The sequence below is a fragment of the Sinocyclocheilus rhinocerous genome, unplaced genomic scaffold (genome assembly GCF_001515625.1).
Source record: "Sinocyclocheilus rhinocerous isolate Xijiao unplaced genomic scaffold, SAMN03320098_v1.1 scaffold1092, whole genome shotgun sequence".
In the NCBI taxonomy this organism is placed as follows: domain Eukaryota; kingdom Metazoa; phylum Chordata; class Actinopteri; order Cypriniformes; family Cyprinidae; genus Sinocyclocheilus; species Sinocyclocheilus rhinocerous.
This window is the reverse complement of record NW_015623456.1, coordinates 17974-33792: the sequence shown is the minus strand read 5'-3', so window position 1 is coordinate 33792 and position 15819 is coordinate 17974. Positions and strand designations below refer to the sequence as shown.

Below are 15819 nucleotides of genomic sequence, written 5' to 3'. Positions count from 1 at the left end.
TTCAATTTCGAGCATCCAGTATAATATAATCACGCGTCTTGTGGAGCGCTTTCAGAGTATGCATTTATTTGTCATTTGAACTGTTTGGAAACGGAGCGTAAATGTGGAAGTCCTTCAAAGATTTCTTATCCTGTTGCGCCCTCTATAGGGCCAGCGACTAGTCGAAGTTAAGCTTAAAGCGTCATGGCAGAGCATTGAAGTCGACTAGTCTATAAGTCGGTGCAACCCCTAGTCTGTGTATATACAGTGGGTACGGAAAGTATTCACAGAGGATCCCCAATTCCAGGTGTGAAAAACTTGTTGCATTTTTCCCAAAAAGACTCATGGCTGTATTAGATCAAAAGGGTGCTTCTACTAAATACTGAGCATTTTTCAGTTTTTCTTTTTTAATAAATTTGCAAAAATGTCAACAATTCTGTGTTTTTCTGTCAATATGGGGTGCTGTGTGTACATTAATGAGGAAAAAAAATTAACTTAAATGATTTTAGCAAATGGCTGCAATATAACAAAGAGTGAAAAATTTAAGGGGGTCTGAATACTTTCCGTACCCACTGTATGCTGGGATATGATAAAGTATTTTAAAAGGGATAAAATTACACTCATCACCTTTAAATGTACTGTAGTAATATAGACATTGACTTTTTAATGTTGTGATGTTGGTCAAGAGTTGATTTGGAATGAGCTGTTCTGTTTTTTTTTGGGCAGGTCCACCCAAACGCTGATCGCCCGCCTCACCAGAGGGTGAAAATGTATGAGTTTGCAGGTCGAGTGGTGGGGAAATGTCTATATGAATCAGCTTTAGGTGGGGCCTACAAGCAGCTGGTACGAGCCCGATTCACCCGCTCCTTCTTGGCTCAGATAATTGGATTACGAATGAACTATAAGGTGACAATTGATTCATAGCCTGCTAATAAATGTACATTTTAACCTGTACTGATAAAGGTCATGCCTCATTTACAAATGTATGCACATTTTATGAGTAGTCATGTCCCCTATCTTTGCGTGCAAATTTTGCAAAGCATGCCCGCAAACTTGTCGCATTTGAAAAAGACCATTCACATGATTCATGCAAATTCTATGAGATTTTATTTCTGAGAACTTTTTGTTCAAACCAATTATATATGACACACAAAAGCACTTTTTTAGGCTGAAATGTGATATTTATCTAAACATTAAACATAGTAACTAAATATGGTTCTATTTCTAATATCAGAACCCCCATCAACTTTGCAGATATGCAAATACACTTACTCTCCTTGTTTGTTTACTTTTTGTTTTTCTTTGCATTGGCAGTACTTTGAAACTGATGATGAGGAATTTTACAAAACCAAGGTATGCTTTATTCTGAACAACGATGTCAGTGAAATGGACCTGGTGTTTGCAGAGGAAAAATATAGCAAGTCAGGACACCTGGAAAAGGTAGTCATCATTAATTCAATGAAAAATGAATTTCAATAATGAAATCTGTTCATTTTAATCTTGATTCCAAATATGATCGTACAGTTAAGTGCATGTACAATATGTATGAAAGTGCAAGGCAGGGGTGTCCAATCCTGTTGCTGAAAGGCCAACGTCCTGCAGAGTTTAGCTTCAGCTGGCTCCAACACACCTGCCTGGAAATTACTTGTGGGTCTAAAGACTTTGATTAGTTGGTCCAGGTGTTTTTAATTAGGGTTGGAGCTAAACTCTGTAGGACAGTGGCCTCCAGGAGCAGGTTTGGACACCCCTGTCTTAAAGCAGCACTATGTAACTTTTGGCACTCTAGCAGTTAATAAACAGAACTGCACACATCCCGCGGAAGAACATTCCAACCGGAGCTACTTCTCTAAGTTTATGTCTATGGCGATTCACGCAGGTATGTGTTACTCCGCAGCGGTGACGACCTGACCAGGCTACAATAGTCCAAATATAAGTACTTATTATAAGTGTATAAGTGTACCGTAGTGATTCGGAATAAGACAAAAACGCGGTTTGGAAGATTAATTCATGATGTACTCGCTCATTATATACATTTTGCAAATTTTGAACACAGAAAAAGTTACATAGTGCCGCTTTAAGGGTTATTTGAAGGTACAGGTGAATTTTTGTTGTACACTTTTACTAATAGTAATAATGTTACAGGTGGTGGAATTGATATCTGGTGGTGCTCAAATTGCAGTGAGCAATGAGAACAAAATTCACTACTTAAACCTGTTGGCCCAGTACAGACTAGCCAGTCAGGTGCGAGATGAAGTAGAGCACTTCCTAAAAGGTAAGAGCCCATGATCTTTAATTAAACATCTGTATGAAATCTTGAATTAACTAAATTACCTCTTCTGTTCAGGTTTGAATGAACTGGTCCCTGAAAACCTTCTGGCTATATTTGATGAGAATGAATTGGAGGTGAGAAATCACTTTTAATCCTAGATCAGTGGTGGCCATCTTGGCTGTAGGCTCTGGCATGGCAGCCATGACGGGTCGATACTTGGGCTGCCCCCTAATACTCGACTAACCTTTAGTCGATGAGAAGAGGCTTGGTTGACCAAAATTTTATTAATCGCAGAAAAAAAAATCCTCAGGAAGTGGTGAGGTTACGCAGTCTGTGACGGACAGATCGTTAATTGCTGGATTTTGTGGTAACACAGTACATCATAGGTCTTCAACCCTGCTCCTGGGGACCCACCATCCTGCAAAGTTTATTTCCAACCTGCTTCAGCACACCTGGCCTCTGACTTTTCAAGTGATTCTGAAGACCTTGATTAGCTGGTTCAGGTGTGTTTTATTAGGGTTGGAGCTGAACTCTGCTGGACAGCGGGTCCCCAGGAGCAGGGTTGAAGACCTATGCCCTAGATATATGCTGCGTTCAAGTCCTCCTGGGAAGTTTGTACTTACGAGTTGACAAGTCGTAATTATGATGTCAGGTGCGTTCAAGTCACTTTCGTCGGCACAAGATGGCGGTGTACCTTCTTTTAATAAATTACAAGAAAATACAGCACGGTTTGTTCACTCTGCTTATGGAAAATGAAAAGCAAAGAATTCGCATCAGGTGTGTTTTGCGTTTTTATTTTTATTTTTTATAATTTATGAAGCCACTTTAAGCTGTATCGTACAAAAACTTGTTATTAATTGTTATATTACAATCCTGTCATATATAATACCTATAAGTAGTGTCAACAGCAGATGTTGCATCCATCGATTCCACTATGTTTCTCACTGACACGCCCCAAGTCGGAAACTCAGGGCTTAAAGAAAATTTCGAGTTTCCCCACTCGTAATAATGACTGTGGTGTGCTTTCATGTGCTTTCAACTTGTAAATAAGATCTATCCGACATGACTTGAACGCACCAATACAGCAAATTACCAAAGAAGAATTGAAAATCCTTCAATGATGTGTGTTTTAACAAGTGTTTTAACAATGGTCCTTTAAATATAGTTATTAAGGATTTTTGGAAAAAAGACCACATAACAATAGTTTTCATAGCTTTATGTAAGCACAGTTACGTTTACATACACTGGTGTTATAAATCCACCTAATAACCATATCTATGGATTTCAAACCAGTTTGATGAGCTGTTACACAAACATCCCCTAGCTGATACTTCCTTGAGGGAACACAATTCTTTTAACTGGTATCATTCTGTTTCCAGTCTTAGGTTGTGGTCACAATAGCAGAATTACATTTCGGAAAATTAACGAGATTTTGCAGGCAAAAAATTTTATATAAGAAGGTGTAACATTAAAATATATTAAAGTGCACATAAACACACACAAAACTCAATACTCATATGGAGGGAGGGGTTCTTGCAGACCAATCACAGCGCTTGCGGTCTGCGTAGAATTGACGCGCTGTTAGATTTTTGGAGAGGTGCACGTCAGGCTACGGCGTATGGGTGTGCGTCTATGCGTAGGCTACAGCATAGGTCCGACGCAGAAGTATAAATCAGCCTTTAGCAGACCCTTTTAACGACTTTTTTCAAACAAAAAAAAAATTTGCATCAAAGCTTACAAGTTCTTGGACAAACCTTAACCTAGGTTCTGAGACTCCAGTATTGGAACCATTCACAATATTCATTCTTAAGCCTTGTTCTGACTGTCTGTCCAAATCTGATTATTGTGCATATCTGGTCATAATCTCATCATATTTAGCAAATGACAACGGCAAAAAATCACATGAAATATGATTTTTATGAATCCGTTTCAATATACATTCATATGTGGTTTTAAATCCTATTCAGATCTCATTTCTGGAAGTCCTTTTCAGTCTGATGCCAGCTCTGATCAGATTTCACATAGCTTTTCTGCCTTTTTTTCCTTTTTTCTCACACCACGTAAAATGTAAACAAGTCAGATGTAGGAAACATGCTGAAAGTCAATGCAGAAACAAGGTTGTGTTGTTGCGAAGTATATCAGCCTGGTATCCACACATTTGAATTTTGAGACCACATGGGTTATTGCCCTTCTACTGTTCTGTCCAGCTCTCCTCTTGTAGCAGCCCATTTCCCGGTATCTCCTCCATGCTCTTAAGACTGTGCTGGGTGACACACTACAGCTCGTTGCGACGGCACATATGGAAGTGCCATCCTGGACTACCTGTGCAACCTGATTGGGTTGCAGGTACTGCCACATGCTACAAGTAGGGAGAAGGACCCTAACAAAACACAAAACTAGAAAAAAATCAGTCAGGAAGGATAAGGAGAGAGCAATTGTTTGTGTCTACCACCTGTAAAACCATTCCTAATTGGGTTGTTGTCTTGCTGTTGCTTCTCCAGTTTACCTGTTGTCACTTTCATTTGCACCAAAGCAGGTAAAACTTATTCACAATCACTTATGCTTCTTAACCAGGGTTGCGTTTCCCAAAAGCATCGTTAGCTAATTATTGTGGTAAATTCCATTGAACTCTATTGGTAACGACAAAACTTGTGACCATAGTTGCTTTTGGGAAACACATCCCATACAGATTGTTGTCCCTGAAGTTCCCTCTCGAGAACAGTCTCTCGACATGGCGTTAACGCCTTGCGGACTCCCTTCCTTCCTAACCTACCTGAAATCTTATTGGCGGCATAAGCTGAGAATCTTCCTCTTTCACGCATCCTACCGAAGACAGCTGTGGAGAAGACACAGGAAGACGTATTTCCCTCTCAGCGTTCCAGCATGTCCAACGTTTGCACGCTGTGTTCGGGACCCATCGAGGCCCCGGACACTCAAGAGTTCTGCATCCTGTGCCTGAGTCCCGCCCATGCGGATGCAGCACTCACCGGGTCAGGCTGCCCGCACTGCGAGGAATTTTCAGTGCGGGTGCTTAGGGCCCGGAGGAACATCGCCCTCGGTGATTTCTATCGGCAACGTCCCACCGCTGCCAGTGAGCCGCTGGTGGGACGACAGCCGCACGTGGGCAACCGCGCAGAAAGGCGCGATTCACCCCCACCCCCTTTGAAACGGAAGAGACTCTTCGACCCGCCCCTGGCGCTTCGGAGATGATCTCGTTCGGTGCGGCGGGGGATGACGACGATCTTGATGAGGCGATGTCCCTAACGGCGTCCGAGAAGGACTGGGCCCACACTCCAGAGGAGCGTTCTGAAGTGGAGGGACATGCCGCGTTCCAGGATGAGCTTGTCCGGATTCTCACCAGGGCCGTGAGCGATCTCGGTCTAGAGTGGGAATCCACCGATGAACCAGCTAAGAGCAAGTGGGATTCGTGGTTCCTTCACTCGGGCCGCCGAGCTGCCGCTCCGAGGAAGCGAGCCCCATTCCTCCCCGACTTGCACGACGAGGTCGCTAAGGCGTGGGCTGCACCCCAATTGACTCGCACTCACGCTGGCGGGTCGGAGATTTTCACTAAAGTTGACGGGGCCGAAGCCCGAGGATATACGCGCATTCTGCCCGTTGAGGAATCCATCGCCACGCATCTCTGCCCCTCCTCTGCCTCCCTGAAGGCGGGTGCTACGCTGCCATCAAGGCCCTGCCGTCTAACTGCACACGTCGCGGACAAAGTGTACGCCGCCTCGGGAGAAGCAATCTCGGCGCTTCACACGATGACAGTGCTCCAAGTTTTTCAGGCACAGCTGCTGAAATCCCTGGAAGAGAGTGAGGCGGATCCCGAGGCGTTTAAGGATCTACGCGCGACGATGGATTTTGCACTTAGAGCCACAAAGAAGACGGTCCAGGCGATCGGACAGAGCATGGGCTACATGGTAATGCTCCACCGGCATCTGTGGCTGACACTAACTAAGTTAAGATTTAACTAAGTTAAATTAAGAACGCGGACAGGAAGGCGCTGCTCAACGCTCCTGTATCTCCATCCGGCTTCTTTGGAGATGCAGTGGAGGCTATCGCGGAGTGCTTCTCAGAGGCACAGAAACGCTCCAAGGCGATGAGTCACTTCCTGCCGCGCCGGGCTGCAGCGCAGCCCCCAGCATGTAATAGATCCTCATCTGCTTCCAACCGGCCCCCCTCTGCTTCCGCTTCATCGGCGCCGGAACCAGAGCCTTCTGTTCGCACCAAAACTCTGTGGCAGAGGACACCAAAGGGCGTCACGGCTTCAAGAAGGGCGGCCGTCCCAGGGGAGCTCCTCCGTCGGAGCAGAAGCCTCGTTCCTAACAGGAGGGTACAGAGGAGGGGAGCGACGGGCCCGCTGCGAAGCGTGCGAGATGTTCTCGCAAAGTCCCCTTGGCGGTTGCAGGCGACTATGAGAATATCTGTGTTGTGCATGTTCAAAATGCAATAAAGTCTGTGACACCCTCACAAAAAGAGCTTTTTTCTCCTCCTCCAGTGATAGTGGCTTCACACTCGGCCGTGAAACCGCCAATAGAGTCAGGCTTGCAGCTTCCCCGTGTATCTGGCGATGCTTACGCCCCTGTGTCAGTTGTCGGACCCCCACAGCCGCAGCTCACTCTCGACACCTCGCACATATGCACGTCTGTGTCGCTCACACATTCAGCACAAGGCTCACATGCTCCCCGTTAATCGGCAAGGCACGGCCCTCACTAATATAACCGTGAGCTTTCTGAACACGACCCCGGTATACAGCGGCGTTGCTCAGAATTCAGAGGGCGAGGCGCTCCGCCCTCTGTGTCTTTTTGCGAGCACATGGCGGTCAATTCCGGGCATTTCGGATTGGTTGCGGAACATAATAGAGAACGGCTACATGCTTCAGTTTCGGCGCAGACCACCCCGGTTCAATGGTGTGGTCACGTCGACAGTTCCGGCACACAACAAGCCGGTGCTGAGGCAAGAAATTCTCAATCTCCTCGCGAAACGCGCGATAGAAGTGGTACTGCCGAGCGAGAGAGAGAGCGGGTTTTACAGCCGGTACTTTGTCGTTCCAAAGAAAGATGGTGGTCTCCGTTCAATCTTAGACCTGAGACCCATCAACCGTGCATTATACAAGCGTGCTTTCAAAATGACAACGCTAAAGCTAATACTCGCGTAGATTCGACCCGGAGATTGGTTTATTTTGGTGAACCTGAAGGACGCATATTTTCATATCCAGATCGCCCCTCGTCACAGGCGCTTTCTGAGATTTGCGTTCGAAGGCATAGCGTATCAGTTCACGGTGATGCCGTTCGGGCTAGCGCTGGCGCCGCGTACATTTACGAAATGTGTGAATGCGGTACTTTCCCCTCTGAGAGCGAGCGGAATACGCATATTGAATTATTTGGATGATTGGCTGGTCTTGGCCCAATCGGAGGATGTGCTCAACAGCCACAAACACGCTCTGTTACTCCACCTGGAGAGTTTAGGTCTCTGTGTGAACAAACAAAAAAGCGTGTTATGCCCCAGCCAGTCAATCATGTATCTGGGGGTGCAGTTGGACTCGATCTCGATGAGAGCGCGTCTGAGTCAGGAGCGCATATGAGATTTAATGTGTGTTGAATGCATTCAGGCTGGGCCGTCCCGTGGCACTGAAGGAATATCAGAGGCTCTTGGGACGGATGGCGGCGGCCGCGACGGTGTGTCACCTCGGTCTGCTCTATATGCGCCCCCTCCAGATATGGCTTGGAAGGGCTTGGAAAACGGGCCGTGCCCGCGTTGTGGTCACTCGCAGATGCTTGAACGTGCTGAAACCATGGCGGAACCCCAACCTGTACCAACGCGGCACCCAGATGGGTCTGGTCACAAGGCAGAAAGTGCTCACAACGGACGCGTCGACGACGAGCTGGGGAGCTCATTGCGACGGCATACCGGCCTCGGGCTACTGGACAGAGTCGAAGAGAGTGTGGCACATAAATCGCCTCGAGCTGAGAGCGGTCTTTTTGGCTCTTCGGAGTTTCCTCATGCAAGTCCGGGGGCATCACATGTTGATTCGCACGGACAACATGTCGGTGGTATCGTACATAAACCGCCAGGGCGGAGTACACTCGAGAGCTCTTTACAGACAGGCAGCACGCCTTTTGCTGTGGGCCGATCACCATCTACTCTCCATTCGAGCAGCGCATGTTCCGGGGTGCCTGAACAGCGGCGTGGATATGCTATCGAGGGACGGGACTCCTCACGGAGAATGGAGACTGAACCCCGGGACAGTGAGGCTGATCTGGGAACGGTTTGGGAAAGCGGAGGTAGACTTGTTCGCGATAGAGGAGAACACGCATTGCCCTCTGTTCTTCTCTCTGTCACGCTCTCCCCTAGGCGGGGACGCAATCTCAATGCCGTTGCTGAATGCCTGTCTGTACGCGTTCCCCCCGCTGAAGATTTTGTCACAAGTGCTGCACAAAATCAGAGAGGAGAAGGCGTCAGTGTTATTAGTCGCTCCGTACTGGCCGAACAGTATGGCACCCCAACCCCGAATGGTGGAAACTTCAGGTGTGGATGGTGTGTGGGAACCGGTAAACCCGGCCTTGTTGTCTCGCCGCGTGATGGACGCGATTACAGAGGCGCGAGCCCCTTCTACGAGACGCCTGTACGCCTGTAAATGGGCAGTGTTTGAGAGATGGTGTGAATCGAATGGTCGGGACCTGGAAAACTGCCCCGTGTCTGACATTCTGAATTTTTTGCAACAACATATGGATGAGTATGCCCTCCACTCTTATGGTTTATGTTGTAGCTATCTCAGCCTTTCACGCTGCTATCGACAGGCGCTCAGCGGGAAAACACGATCTAGTTATCAGATTTTTGAGAGGTTCGAGAAGACTAAGCCCCTCTCGCCCTCCTACAGTGCCATCCTGGGATCTGGCTCTGGTGCTGGGGGCGCTAGCCCTCCCGCCCTTCGAGCCACTTTAGACTGTCGGCTTGAGGGAGCTCTCGCTTAAAACCGTGCTGCTGCTTGCCCTTGCTTCGGTCAAGCAGCGAGCCCCTTCTACGAGACGCCTGTACGCCTGTAAATGGGCAGTGTTTGAGAGATGGTGTGAATCGAATGGTCAGGACCCGGAAAACTGCCCCGTATCTGACATTCTGAATTTTTTGCAACAACATATGGATGAGTATGCCCTCCACTCTTATGGTTTATGTTGTAGCTATCTCAGCCTTGTGGCGCATACTGCTTTCACTCCAGAGTCAGAGACTTCATCGGATGCCGCCCCGAATCAGGTGTTGTGTCCGGTGCGAGTTTACATCGACCGCACGACTCAGTTTCGTCAATCTGAGCAGCTGTTTGTATGCTTCGGAGGCAGCACCAAAGGACAGCCTGTTTCCAAACAACGGCTATCACATTGGGTGGTCGACGCTATTGCCTTGGCATATTCTAGCTGGGGAAGGGAATGTCCTATTGGTGTCAGAGCCCATTCGACAAGGGCGGTTGCCTCCTCGTGGGTGTGGACTAAGGGCATTTCTATCAAAGATATTTGTTTGGCAGCTGGATGGTCTTCGCAGAATACCTTCGCCAGATTCTACAATTTGGACGTGTGGTCATTAGCCTCACAGGTCCTGTCGGTGAGTACGACCCATGGTTCTACCTGCAACCACTAGCCGTTTGACTGTGCTGGTGGTTTCAACTAGGTCGTGTAGGGGGATCGGGGGCGGGGCCATCGTCATATTCAGACTGTGGCGCCCCGGGTGTGGCCGTTCTCTATGTGTGTATATTGTTGTTAGTATTGTGCCCGGCCTTGCCGCTCACATGCTTCGTTGCACTGTTATAATACATACTTGTATGCATGCATTTGATATGACTATAATGTCTTAGCCTTTGTAGGGCGACGGCGCTGCATCTCTCTCTCAATAAGAGACCTGCCATCGGACATGGATTCTGAGTAACCTGATTGGATCCCTAAGCGGGAATCTACATCCAATCCCCTCGAGGCATGTCGCAGGGTCGTATTTGATTGGTTGGGGATTAATTTTAATGTCTTGCAAGAACTGTTCATGTTAGCTCCGCCGAGGCTGAGCCTTTTTACTTCGCTGCTTCCACGGCGTTGTTCTATACAGTCCCCAAGGAGTTAACACCATGTCGAGAGACCGTTCTCGAGAGGGAACGTGTCCGGTTACTGTTGTAACCTCGGTTCCCTGAGAGACGGGAACGAGACTTGGCGTAGGCCGCCGTGTTCACTGCTCAGGTCTGCTGTGCTGTTGATTCAGTCAGAAGATTCTGAGCTTATGCTGCCAATACGGCACATTATATAGCGGCGGGGGCCCCGCCCCTATTCGCCGTCTTGGCTGGCATTGGCCAGTGAGAGTTGCAACTTCACTGGCGTTGTGCAATAAGATTTCAGGTAGATTAGGAAGGAAGGGAGTCCCCAAGGCGTTAACGCCATGTCTCATTCCCGTCTCTCAGGGAACCGAGGTTACGACAGTAACCAGAGACATTTAACTGACTTGGTGTTATACTGTGATTAAGTGATCCCTTAATTTTTTTAAGCAGTATAGTTGGGTCATTCCGTGTCAACTCAACCAGAGGTCTCTATGGCTCCAGGACTAAATTGTTTTATTGTACACATTTTCAGTGGTCAAAAACCAAATGTGGGTCACATTGCATACAGATGATACTTTTTTTTTTCTTTTAATGAGGAATGTCTGAAGAACAAATAATGATGTGTGCGAACGTAGCCTTAGGGGATGTTTTTTTACAGACTCCTCAAGTAAAGTCGATGTTTAAAAAGTTAAAGGTATGACTGTTTTGTCTTTTTCCCAGTTGTTGATGTGTGGTACAGGAGATATTAACGTGCAAGACTTTAAAGCTCATGCTGTAATTGTTGGAGGGTCATGGCACTTCAGAGAAAAGGTAAGTGACTTAATGTATTTCATTCTTTTTTTAAAGGTATGCACCTAACATAGGTTTATACAGAAAGCATGGCATTACCAAACACATCTTCATAAATGTTGTTGTAGAAGCCCAAGGTGACAGAAAACATTCAATGTAGGGTTCCCACGTGTTCTGAAAAACTTGGAAAATTGATGACAAATTTTCCAGTCCTGGAAAACACATAGAAATGAGAAAAAACCTAATACATCCTGGAAAATCTTGTTGTTGTCCTAGAAAATTATTTCAAATATGTAATTGTTTTCTCTCACACAAGAAAAAAGCAAATAATGTTTGTAGCAGAAAACTTTGCATTCTGGGATGCTTACTTTTGACAGTGTGAATATTGTTGTGTTTCCCAATGTTCTGTCCAGTGGTCGGATTTAAGAGAAGTATTTTGAATGACGCTGTTTAGTCTTGTGTTTGCAACAGCTAGCTAACGTTATTAACTACTTTAATGTTTGCAGTGAACTGGTAAGCAGCTGCCTTACTTAACGTTAATTCAGCAACTTGCTAACTAATAATATTGTCAAAAGTACTGGTACTTCGGTACCAAGTCTCACATTTTAAAAACGGAATGATTCCGGCCTTTCTGCAGCACAGGTAGTAAGTACCAAGTGCACACTCAATTCTGTGCTCACTGATAGGTGGCTGCTTTCAGATGCTCCCATGCATATTTGTGTGACTGCTCTGTGAAGAGCGTCAAAAGTTTCTATTGCATTCTAATGCATGAACACAATGGCCAATTAGAGATGTTTAAGTTAGTTAGAATCCACTCACTTTTGACTTGACCTTTTTAAAGCAGTGTTTACAGTAGTCTGTATTTAGTCGATTGTGAAAGAGTGATTATCAGTTCCACACACACATTGATTCAAAAGAAGAAAAAAAACTGCACTGGTATCGGATCAGTATCTGTATCAGCCAATGGTATCAGAATCCCAGGTATCAGAATCGGTATCGGAAGCGGCACAGACATAAGGCTGTTGTTATGTTACATTATCTTACCCAAGCATTCCAATACGCAAATATTTTCTTAACAACATCAGCCGCTTAAAATGAAGTTATCAACATAACTAATACTCAAAATGGTAAGCAAGCACTGATTTGTTTACGTTTTGTATATCTGCGTATATCTCTTATGTCCTTGCGGTTTCTTCTTGTAAATGCTGAATATAGAATATTGATAGCTGCTGATATAGACAGGTAATTCTTTACATGAAAGCACAAAATGCACTTGCTAGTTTGCAGTCAGCTGTAGTTTGTGTGGTGTGTTCAAAAGCAGCTTTTTGGTCCAGGCGCGAGACGACAACATCGCTGTCGGTTTTCGTCGATTTGGTTCTGGTAGTTTATATAGACCGATTTATATAGAGTCTAGTGTTAAAATGTTGGTTGCGCATCACCTCCAACCCAGCTGCCCTACTTCACTGCCGGAGTGAACAGACAGAATATCATCCTCAATCTTTCAAAAGATCTTCCACCCTTCAACCCTTGTTCGCGGTAAAAATGAACATGGATTGAGACTGAAATGTAGTAATTTCGCAATAAATAGATATCATTAAAGTCTACTGTGTTTCACAGGCTTTTTGGCTAGGTTTAAAACAAATAAAAGTGCACTTTTAGATATACAAGGCAACATATGCACTTGTGTCTTGTGGAGGTAGAAAAACAAAGTTCTTTAAGACCCGCTGGACTGTTTGTAATAAAGATTTAAATGTAAAAGGCACGAGAGCCGACTGTTTCTGTCAGTGGTAAGTTTTAATTTAAAATATTTGTGATAACCTAACACAAGAAAGCTATATGCTGTATTCAAATGTGTTTCCACTTGCTTGAGCAATTTAATATACACATCTAAAAGCCAAATGCATTTAATACGCTGTTTATATTAATTGAGTTTAAACGTGAATATGTCTGAAAGATTGTGTAACTGTACTGTGATAAAAGAGGATCACAATGCTGAAAAAACACTTTCAGTATAGGCTAACTACGTTTGGATTTGAAATCAAAATAATGAATAAATGTTGTGTTTGTGGTAAACAGCCGCGGATCAGGAGCGGACTGCAAGCGCGTCCTGTGTGAAAGCACAATGAGTCCGTGCTGCTTCTGCACTGCATACGTAACGCACACGGACCGCATACGCACTGCAGACGGAGTATGTGTGAAACAGGCGTGAACAGTGAGGGACTTCAATGCCACCCCCCTCCTCACTGCGTATCAGGCAGGGGTCATGGGGGAGATGGGAAGGCAAAAACAGGGAGGAACCGGGTACAGTGCACAGAGGACTATGAACATTGTATGGACCATGTAAACAATAAAATTCATTGTGCTGAGGGGACAGCAATATATTTAAAATAACACACAATAGCACAAACATTCTTATCAGAGCTGCAATCCACTGCAGTTGTGCTGCCATTGAGCAGAAGCCCATTTACAGCAGCCTAACAAATTTCAGCATTTTCTCAATATAAATGACAGATGAGGGTTGTAATCCTAATGTTCAGAGATACTCAGAGAACTCATCATTGGTGAAAAGTGACAAAGATGCAAGGCCCTTTTCTGCCATTAAGGTTTACTTGGTTGAGAAATCAATTTTATCATGTATCCTTTTATTAACAACTTGAGACAACTTTATTGCTTGCTCTTGTTCTACAAAAGCAATTAGTAAACTGCATGCATGGTCAGTTCATGTTTCTTGTATACACTTTGCTCTGGATTTTTCAAGGGCAGCTGTGCCCTGTTTGTGTGTGTGTGTGTGTGTGTGTGTGTGTGTGTGTGTGGGGGTAGGTTTAGGTGTAGGGTTGGTGTAGGGCAATAGAAAATAGTTTGTACAGTAGAAAAACTATTACGCCTATGGAGAGTCCCCACAAGGATAGCAAACCAGACGTGTGTGTGTGTGTGCGCGTGTGTGTGTGTGTGTGTGTGTAGGTGTGTGTGTATGTGTAAGTGACTCACATACCAGAATGTGAGATTGCTTTATATTAAGAGCTACAAACAAACGTATAAGCATATAGTTGACTTGGCTCATTTTCTTTATTGCTTAATGCATTGACTACATAGAACAAGCAGGTGTCAAACACATGGCACGCAATAAATTAGGAGCACAAATATTCAGACTAAAATATGTTGTGAGCCTTTACACGTTATGAGACAGTTTACCTAAATAAGCAGTTGGTACAAGAAACGACTGTACTGCCTGCAGAGCTGGCAGCAATCACATGAGCTTCCACTCAGAGGAGGAGATTGAAGCTTTCAATGTTGCTACAACAGCTTAAAAGAGAAAAAGACAGCCAATTTAAAGATGGGTGCATAAAGGATTTGGTGAAGAGCAGAGAAAAGCATGTGATAAAGTTCTGCAAAAACAAAGCATGTAAACAATGTCATAATTAACTACAGGCACTGTTTGGTTGTAGTTATTTATGCTAATGGGTGTATAACTAGTTATTGACTCCTGGGGGCAATCACTTTTTCACAGAGACATATATTTAATTTGTATATTTAAATTGGCATAAATTTAATTAATGCATTGAACGTCTTGTTGTATTTTTGTTTGTGACTGGTCACTTTTATGTCTTATAAGTTTTGCTTGAAGATATAATGATGACAATGTGAAAATATGGAAAATCAGCCAGAGGCAGACATTTTAACAACACTGTATTCACATTTACATGATATCCAATTGTACATATTTATGATTTTTGTATATAATGACTTGATATTGGAATGTGTTTGACTTTACAATAATATGCTGAGAGATCAGAGCAGGGGATGAAAGTGTGTTAAAGTGAGCTCATCCTGATTCTTCTGTTGTTTAGGTAATGAAATGGTTCTGGGCAGTGGTTTCATCCTTCACACAGGAAGAATTGGCACGTTTGTTGCAGTTCACCACTGGCTCCTCACAGCTCCCACCTGGCGGCTTCAACACGCTTTGCCCCTCCTTCCAGATCATAGCAGCTCCCACACACAGCACACTGCCCACTGCACACACCTGGTGAGCGCACACATCAAACATCCCTGCACTTCCACAGAAGGACCAAAATCAAATTCCCAAATTAAATGTGATAACTATAATTTTCTTAATTTAAATTTGTCATGGTTTTATAAATAATATTTATCATAAGGTTTTTGCACTTGTTGCCATTTGATTAAAACAATAAAACATTATTTACTTAACAAGAAATATCATGATTTTTTTTTTACGTAAAATGTTTAAAGGGGTCATATGATGTTGCTAAAAATAACATTATTTGGTGTATTTGGTGTAAAGAAATGTGTTTATGCGGTTTAAGATTCAAAAAACATTATTTTCCAACATACTGTACATTATTGTTTCTCCTCTATGCCCCACCTTTCTGAAACGCGTCGATTTTTACAAAGCTCATCGGTCTGAAAAGCGAGGTGTGCTCTGATTGGCCAGCTATCCAGTGTGTTGTGATTGGCTGAATACCTCAAGCGTGTGACGGAAATGTTACGCCCCTACCATACTGTGATGCCCTATCCGACTGGAGCGACACGACAAAAACATTAAAACCCATTATAAACGAGGCATTTGTTGCATCCAGTGGGGACATAATTACAGATTATAATGACTTATACTGTCTTTATACGCGTTGCGTTGCGTATCGCGCCGCGTAAACATAAAACCAAGTCTGCATTTGTGATCGGAGAAATGACAAAC

The 15819-nt window shown here is 44.6% G+C and overlaps 1 protein-coding gene across 5 annotated transcripts in view; it reads left to right on the top strand.

Moving 5' to 3' along the window:
- LOC107744492 (apoptosis-resistant E3 ubiquitin protein ligase 1-like) overlaps positions 1-15819 on the top strand; it is a 73457-nt gene that overhangs the window by 55016 nt on the left and 2622 nt on the right. For all 5 annotated transcript variants that reach the window (XM_016558449.1, XM_016558367.1, XM_016558206.1 and 2 more), the window contains 6 exons: positions 706-885; positions 1294-1419; positions 2122-2251; positions 2324-2382; positions 11040-11129; positions 14957-15132. In XM_016558449.1, coding sequence (XP_016413935.1) covers positions 706-885; positions 1294-1419; positions 2122-2251; positions 2324-2382; positions 11040-11129; positions 14957-15132 — 761 coding nt within the window. The remainder of the gene's footprint in view (positions 1-705; positions 886-1293; positions 1420-2121; positions 2252-2323; positions 2383-11039; positions 11130-14956; positions 15133-15819) is intronic.